This window comes from Chrysochloris asiatica, unplaced genomic scaffold (genome assembly GCF_000296735.1).
Source record: "Chrysochloris asiatica unplaced genomic scaffold, ChrAsi1.0 scaffold00230, whole genome shotgun sequence".
Lineage (NCBI taxonomy): Eukaryota > Metazoa > Chordata > Mammalia > Afrosoricida > Chrysochloridae > Chrysochloris > Chrysochloris asiatica.
Window position 1 is genome coordinate 1,576,156 of NW_006408748.1, and position 9,260 is coordinate 1,585,415.

A 9,260-nucleotide genomic window follows, 5' to 3' on the forward strand; every position below is an offset into this window, starting at 1 on the left:
GAATATAAGGTAACAACAACAATGGGGTTGGGATGATGGGTTTATTTTGGGTGTTGAGGAGGGCAATACAAGAAGAGTGAGGAGGCAGAAGAACAAGATAGATAAGGGAACGCTGAGACAGGTTTACATGGCCTAAGTGGGACAGAGGTAAATAGTGATGCATGCTCAACCTTGGAACAACAGGGCTCTGGGATATGGGAATCTAAGCATAGTTTGAAGAGGGGAAATAAGACTAAAATGCTTGACTGTTTTATGAATATTAGTTTCCTTTGCCTACTATTGTAAAATAGACACTTCAGTGGGATAGAAAGGAATGTTGAGAAACATAATTACAGAAAACTTCTAAGCCTGTCTTCAGCCTATAACTGATTGGAATACCTAAAAGGAGTTCTAGAGCTTGCCCAGTGAAATAGGCCTCATGCAAAGCCTCTGCAGAGTATAGGACTGTCAGAGACCAGCCCCGACAAACTTATTAGGGGGCTCACAAAGAGAGATGTGGAGTTGGCGGAAGAAATCACACGAAGTCGATGGTTTGTGCTGAATTCCGATTGAAGTATACTTTTTACTTAAATTTTTCAGCTCCTTATATACCGTTACAATACACTGTGATCTCATAACAATCAATTTATTTGAAGCATTACACATCCTTGATTATATCAATTTTTACTTTTTGTCTATACTATGTTGACAAAGGTATTTTTCTTAAAACAGTTTTCTTGGTCTATTTATATCTAGTTCTTTTCATCCATCTTTCTGACATCCTAAAATGTCAAGTTAACCTTAAAATATAATTCTAAATCTTAACTCCTGTTTCTACCCTCACCTATTATTTTCTGTAGATTCATTAATCACAACATGTACCTAAACATTTGCTATGGTAACTGACAACACAGTTGTTTCTCATGATTGATTAAACAAGAAAAACAAGAGCATAGAAAAGCACTTAAAGTTTTGTAGTTAAGAAGAAATGGAACAACTTCCTTATACTAACAACTTCTCTATTCAAAATATCTAGTTAATTTTCTACCTATGATCTATTACTATTCCCTCAGCCCTTAATTGCATCTTAGCTAATTTTCTAGAGGTCTTAATGTCCCTGACCAAAACTACGCAGAATGTTGAATGCAATCTTAAACTTGAACTAGCAATGCTGTAGCTGACATGTTTTCTCCTAGTGGTGAAACTTATTGTTAGTGTAAAAACACATAATTGAATGTGGTGTAATGGTGCCTAAAAACAAGTTTCAAATCTCTAATATAATTCTTAGTAAGATTCTACTGAAAAGTTATTATAAAATCAAGAAAATTAAAAATAAGCTGATTAAAACAAAGAGACAGAAACTGCAGAGCCCCCACATGAGAGTCCTCCTCGGGGCCTTGCCTTCCAAGGGGAGATTCATTGTGGCCTTTCTTAACAATGAGCCCTTCAGGCTTAGGGTCTTCCACCGCTGTGCCCTTTGGTGACATGGCTTCTGCCATAGGACCATAGGTGGAATCTTGAGTCCCATCCAGAACCTTATGAGGTGGGACATTCCCACTAGCAAGGAAGGACAAACAGACCAGCCTGGAACAGCTAGAGCGACAGAAGGTATATCTTCAAAGAAAGATCATCAGGAAAAAAACCAAAACAAAAATGTCAGCATGGTTGGCTACTATAAGAACAAGCAAGCCGTTTGCCAGAAAGACATCAAGGCTAGTAATCAATTTCCTTCAGGACAAACTCCCCTCTAAGATTGAAACTCAAAGGGAACACACAAACAGGCATGTAAGCTTGCTGGCTACCACATTGGTATACTGGTGAGTGGAAGATGGGGAAAGGCAGCAATTAAGAAATGGACTGAGTTCAACCACAGTCCATTGACTCCTGTTGACCTGGAGATGAGAGAAAGAAGAGGAAGTGCTGGTTGGTCCCAAGTGTGGTGAGACCTGGGGACACCTGAGCCCATGGACAACGACATAGCCACAGGGGGCTAGAGCTGAGAATGAATCATCCAGCTGATATGAAGTGAGGGGAGATGCACAAAAACACCCAAACTTCCAGACAGAACCCATTTGACCTAGCCTCGATGGCTTGATGTTTGGAACTCGAATAGAGGTAGATTTAAGAAAATTTTTTTTTTCATAAAGGAAACAAGGGTAAATTGCTACAATTTGATGAACCTGACCTTTTCTCAGAGAGGTAGTTACTCTAAATACCAACAGAGAGGAAAGGAGTCTTCACATCAAGTATCAATGCTATCCCCTCTGTACACAGGGTAGATAGGGACAGGCAACTTAAACATTGGCTACCTAAAATGAGGGGGCCGTAAAAGCACGAAGTGACTGGCTTACAAGATTTTAAGAGGGAGTTTAAGAGTATGGGAGGAAAGAAAGAGTCCCCACTGAATAGATTTCATCTTGTATAGATGGGTCTGGTGAAAAGAGATGGAGATAAGATTCAATAGTGAATAATTGTTATCATGACTAATTGAGACTGTCACAATTGTAAAAGTAGAAGTTTTGTAAGAAAAACACTTTACAGTGGTTAACTTACAGTCCCAAAACAGAGGACCCTAGGACTATCAATGGAGAAGCGCACAAGCAGAATGCAGGACTTCATTCAGAGAAGCAGAGACAGAGGCAGAGATGAGGTCATTGAGAAGAGGAGCGGCTGAGGACTCTAGATTTCGTGGGAAGAGAGGGACTAGGAGCTGGTGGCTAGGAGGCAGACTTTCAGAATTTGCCCTTTCGAGATGTAAATTATTATATATGCCTGAGTGTTTTTTTGTTTTTAAAAAGCTAGAGTGGATAGAGAACAATACTGTTAACTGATGGTACATGGAGGAGATTATAATCATTGTTATGAAACAAGGTGTATGATTTGTTGAATGTAAAACTCATAATCTGCCCTGTAAATTTTCACTAAATCCACAATAAAAACCTTAAAAATAAAAAAGAATTACATTTGAAAGTATCAGAATAACTTTTAGTTACAGTAAGACTATGAGACTGCTTAATTAAATAACTTACAATCTAAATTTAAAAATCTCAAAGTGCATTAGCGAAAAGAAATTATTAACATTACCTTTTTATTTGATGGGAGGAAGAAGCTTTAAAAGTCAAGTTGAAAGTGATGAATCAGGTTTATTTTGTCACATCATCGGGGTCATAAGAAGATCTACAATCTTGTTGTGAAGTGCTGTCAAGTTAGTTCAAATTCCTAGAGACCCTGTAAAGTTTCCAAGGTGTGGCTGATGGGTTTGAACTGCCGACCTTGCAGTTCTCTGTCTAAAAATGAAAAACTAAGGAAAAAGATTATTCAAGGTAAAAAAAAAATCTTTCTGAACAGTTACTATGAGCAAGGCATTGTACTTGGTACTATGAAGAAAACAGAAGTAGAGAAAGACTATCCCTCCACCCCCCAACACAGATTAAATTGTAACCCCAGAAATAAGTATCCACTTCACTGAACCATAATTCTTAGTGGTTTGGCAGTTGCATGATGTAATTGGGCAGTTGTGTAGTGATGTAAGCCTCCCCCAAAGTGTGATCAGGGGGGAAGCAGCACCTTTACTCAGGTCATAGCCCTCATTGATGCAAGGGGAGTCTCCCTGAGGTGTGACCCACATCACCTTTAGTTCACAAGATAAAAAGAGAGTGAATTGAGCAAAGTCCCTAGGGAACTACTACCACCAAGAAAGAAGAGCTAAGAGCAGAGCACATCCTTTGGACCCAGGATCCCTGCGCTGAGAACCTCCGGGACCCAGGGAAAGATCGATGCCAAAACACATGGAGATCTCTAAGGCACACTGGGCCCACCATTGTTGCAACTAGACAAGGACCTTCTCCACAGCTGACTCTCTGAATTTGAACTTCTGACTCCTGGACTATGAGAAAGTACATTTCTGTTCAGTTAACATCCTCCAATTGTGGTATTGCTGTTACAGCTAAGACACTCCCCAAAGAGCTTAGAATTTGGTTAGGTGGATGATGTAGACTCAATGGCACTTAACAACAACAGCAGCAGTATGGAAAAGAATAAAAACCACAGCACATGAGAAAATACAATAGTCTAGACCTGCAACAAACTATTTTTATGTTTAGGAGATGGACCCTAGTACTAGTGCTTTGATGACCTACTTGTAACAAATATGTCCCAATCGGTGTGTGTTGTGATCCTATCATGTAACATTAAATCTTTCAGTAAGTACAGTCCTACGGCATGTTGTATGAGAAATTTATAAGAGAGCTGAAGTGATTGTGGGCGGGGGAGGGGGGTTGTTGTTTTCATCTCCACCAGACTCATCTCATAAAGAAAACAAAATAGTTCTTGAAATCCTCTCCCAAACTGTAGACTATCAAGCAGTAACTAGCTTTATAAACTGCCCACACTAAAAATTCCCAAAATACATGCATATGCACTTAGCCTCTAGTCCTTCCTTGTTGCAATAGAATGGATACTCCTTCTCCTGGGAAAGCCAGCCCAGCCCTTCTCTCTGTCATCTGGATGCTTTCTTTCGAATTGATTTCCTCTCTGCTAGATCCTCCCCACTAGCATTTAAGCAACCCAAATCTTTCCTGTTTTAAAAGTAAAAGAAAGGGAAATTCCCTTAACCTACCTTTTTCTTCTAGTACCTCCTATCTTTCTCAATCCTTTTATAACCAGATTTCTTAAGAAAATCATTTGTACTCATTGTGTTTCCATTTCCTCACCTCCCAAGCATGTCTCAGCCACTCCAATAAAGATGCTGCTGTTAGATGCCTTCAAGTCAGCCCCCAACTCAGAGAGAGCTCATGCTCAGTGGGATGAAATCGTGACTGGTCTTGTGCCTTCCTCATGATCAGCTGCTGATCAGACCACTATGATTCATAGGGTTTTCAGTGGCTCAGTTTTTGGAAGTAGACCACCAGTCCTTTTTTCCTGGTATGGAAGTTCCTTTCAAACCTGCTCAGCTTCATAGCAGCACACAAGCCCCCACTGAAAGACAGCCAGTGGCTGCGTCTGAGGTGAAGCGAACCCAGGCCTCCAGCGTGGAGGGTGAGAACTCTGCCCCAGACATACCTGTTTCTACCACGATAAGGATACACTCCCAGAAGCCATCAGTGACTTCTGCAGAGCTAACCCCAGTAAGGCCTTTCATCTTCCTGGATCGCTCAGTTAGCAGCATTCCGACCTGCATGAAACTTTTTTCTTTTGGCTTCCATGACACTGCTTTTCCTCTTGCTTCTGGCTGTGGCTTCTAAGCTTCTTTTGACACATAGTCCTTACCCACTTGACCTTTCAATATTGGAGCCTGGTGAAGGCCTTGGATAACAGTAAAAGATGAGGCAAAAGAAGAGTCAGAATACAGTAGAAGTACTATACTTTTATGTGAAATCATACTTTTGTGTGTATAATTTCATAAGATGCTAAGTCATGGTGAAATTTTCATGTATTTATATATATACTTCTATATGTTACTATTAAGGAGCAACAAGCATTGAAAAGTATGATCTCCGTACAAATATGTGGACTCCTGTAGCAAACATGAATGGAAGGAGGCTGCAGTTTGGTGTTGCAGTGTTAGATGACAAACTGTATGTGGTTGGAGGAAGAGACGGTCTGAAGACTTTGAATACAGTAGAGTGCTACAACCCCAAAACCAAAACATGGAGCGTGATGCCTCCCATGTCCACACATAGGCATGGTCTTGGTAAGTATAACTATGCACACTTGCTCAGAATAACATATGGTAAGCTTCCATGGCATTTTTACATTCACATTCCACATAGAAGAGGACTAATGAGGCAGCTGCCAAGTCAGCAGAAATCAATCTTCAAGCATTCCTTCACAGTTCCCTGTTACCTAGAAGTGATGATGGTGGTTATGTACTATGGAATTGGTTCCAATTCATAGCAACCCTGTGTAGGGTTTCTGAAGCTGTCAATCTTATGGGAGCAGAAAGCCTCATCTTTCTATTGTGGAGCAAGTGGTAGATTCTAATACATTTGGCAGATACTAATACATTTCAAGCTATATAACAAACTTATTCCAAAATGTAATCACTTTAAACAACCATTTATTCAGCTCATGGATCTGTGGGTCAGTTGGGTGGTTCCTTTGGACAAGGCTGCCTTGGCTCATTCCTGCTGGGTTTCTCATGAAGTGGTGGTCAGCTGGCAGCTCCTAGATCTAGGACAGTCTCCCATGGTCAGCATGCCTAAATGGGCCACATGTCTAATGGTCACTCGGCCAGCTCAGGCTGCTTCCCATGGTGCCAGTGACAGGGCTTCACAACTAGCAAGAGAAGGCAAAGCTGCAGTACTCATACAGGCTTCAGGCTTCTGCTTGCATTCTGTGCACTAATGCCCTACTGGTCACAGCAAGTCACATGGCAAACCAAGATGCAAAGAGGGAAGAAAGCAAGTGACTCCTCAATGTGGGGAGGCACTACAGAGCCACATTGTAAATAGGGTGAATTCAATAGGAAGACTTTGTGGCTATATTTTCAACCTGTCACAATTTAGAAAAAAATTAAAATCATTGTAATAAAGAATCTGATAGGTATCAATAAAAGATGGATGAGTAGCCAGGGAGACATAGTTGAAATGTTACAGAGCACAGGTCAGTTATTAATACTGAGCACCAAATTTGTGGTTCCCCCAAAAAAAGCATTCGTCAGTGATGGAAATTATCTAGGGATAAAGACTGGCATGGTACAGCAAAAAGGTCAAAGACATAAAAATTTATAATGGTTTTAATTGTTGTTAGGTGCTGTCAAGTAGGTTCCAACCCTTAGTGACCCTGTATAGGGTTTCTGAGGAACAGCTGGTGAACTTGAACCTCCAGTCTTGGGGTTCAAATCAACTTTGTAGTCCAGTGCATTAACCCGCAGGGCCATACCAGGAATAGATCTCAATAAAAGGTGACCTTAGGTTCCAATTGTGGTAAGGAAGTAAATAAAGCCAGAGAGTTAGGGGTAACTCTGTGAGGTGTTTAAAATTAGCCATGTGAATTTTAATAGGAAAGTTATGAAACATTATCCTTAAGTATGTAGAGGAGTCCTAGTATGGTGCTTTAGGATACGCATTGGACTACAGGTCAGTTTGAACCCCTGGGTTGGCGATTCAAACTCAACAGCCACTCCTTGGAAATTCTATACCAGGTCGCTGTGAGTCAGAACCAACTTGATGATACTTAGCAACAAAAGTATATGTAAAATCCACCATGCATAGGCACAGAATAGAAAGTTGTTGTGCCATCGAGTCAGTTCTGACTCACAGTGACCCTGTATAGGATTTCCAGGAATGACTGGTGGGTTTGAACTGCCAACCTTGTAGCTAGCAGTCGAGTGCTTATCTAATAGAACCATACCAAGTCTCAGAATAGGAAGAATTTTCTTGAAATCAACATGAATGCTTTTAAGGTCCAGGGTTAGTAATGTTTTTCAACTTCATACTTCTCCCTCCCTCACCATTGTTGTTGTTGTTAAGTGCCATCGAGTCGGTTCCGACCCATAACGACCCTGTACAGGGTTTCTGAGTGTGTAAATCCTTACGGGAGTAGAAAGCCTCATCTTTCTCCCGCGGAGCAGCTGGTAGTTTCGAACCGCTGACCTTAAGGTTCGCAGCCCAATTCGTAACCAGTACGCATTTACTTCAGCTGTGATATTTAGAATGCGCTACTGTGCAGGAGAGAGACGAAGCTCAAAGATTTACCACCTTGGAAACCCTACACAGGGTCACTATGAGTCGGAACTGACTCAACTTGCACTTAACAACATAGAATGAAATTGCCCCTGATCCAGCTGTGTTTTCTGCAAATTACATCATACGTTAGTTGTAAAGCACCACAGGAGTGACTTTATGGAACTGTAACAAGTTCGAAGTAGACTGGTAATATAACTCAAACGGCTTTCTTTGAGATCTTAATTCAAATTGTTATGCCCTTCAAGAGGGCCTTGATCTTACTCATTTACCTTAAAATAAATAAACTTACAGAACTTATAAAATAAATAACTCTTACCTCTTCATATGTGAGAATTCTGTGAAGACTTCATTTGAAAAAGAGTTTTTGATATGTTTTCAATACATATCTTCTTTTTTTTAAGTTTTATAAATAATTTTAAAGGGTTGGATTTGATGGACCCTTTTACTTTTTCTTTAGTCTGATTGAAAAAAAAAATTACATGTGTGTGTGTTGTACATTATATTAAGACAAAAAATATCTAATGTACATTGGTTTGGGTCATGCATGATTGAAGATTTATATCTTGTTTGATCATGATTCCACAAATGAAAATATGTTTGTTTCACACATTTTTCTTTTGGCCTCTTAAGTGCTACACAATAGCATAACTGCCATGTGTGGTCTGACTCTCATATCACCTGCTCTCCTCCCCCCATTCCTCACCCTGCTTAACTAGCTAGCTGCTTACTGGACCACAGGCACACTCAGCAGGCCTCAGCCATGCGCTCTCCCCTCTGTGTCACCCTCTCTTTTCTGGATATCTGCATCTTGGGTTTCATACCTTCATCTAGACTTCTGTTCAAGTCTCACATTAAAGGGCTCCCCTGACCTCGCTACCCACTTATTCTCCATTTTCACATTAGAACTCATCAGTACCAAAAGTGCTTTTTGTGATTATTTTATTCACTAAAATAAAGGTCCATGAAAGCAGAACTCTTAGTGGGTTTTTTATTGTTGTTCTGTTAAGTGCTTGACATTTAGTAGAAACACAATAGATATATTTGATGAATAAATGAATTTGTTCAGTTCCTTGATGATGAATCACACTAATAGAGTGTGGTATCAAATCTAAGTACAGTAAAAGCTCATTCATTTGAATTTGAATTAAAAGGAAGAGAGGAAGAAAAATGCCTTTTCAAATATATCTTAAATCTAAATTATTGAAAAACATAGTAAGTAATGGTAATTTGTACAACTGATATAATTTTCAAAAGCTTTCCATGGCTTCTTTTCTACCCTCCTAGTTCATTGTGTAATGCCTGGGTCTTAAAAGCTTGCAAGTGACCAAGCAAAGCACAATAATTGGTCTATTTTCCTGGAGTCCTAGTTTGGCACTGTAGGATAAGCATTCGACCTCAAGGTCCATTTGAACCGCAATGTCGATGGTTCAAATGCACCAGCCGTTCTTTAGAAACCCTACACAAGGTCAATATGAGTTGGAACCAACTTGACAGCACTTAACAACAACATTCACCTGGAGCAACAAGGAAAGGAGAGTCAGGAATCGGAGCAAGATATGGACTATGTGGCTGATTGCCATGACACCTAAAGAA

General features: G+C 40.1%; 1 protein-coding gene across 1 annotated transcript in view; it reads left to right on the forward strand.

The window, feature by feature from the left end:
• The window catches only part of KLHL5 (kelch-like family member 5), a 107,989-nt gene that overhangs the window by 69,472 nt on the left and 29,257 nt on the right, over positions 1-9,260 (forward strand). The window contains exon 7 of the mRNA XM_006873211.1: positions 5,447-5,671. Coding sequence (XP_006873273.1) covers positions 5,447-5,671 — 225 coding nt within the window. The remainder of the gene's footprint in view (positions 1-5,446; positions 5,672-9,260) is intronic.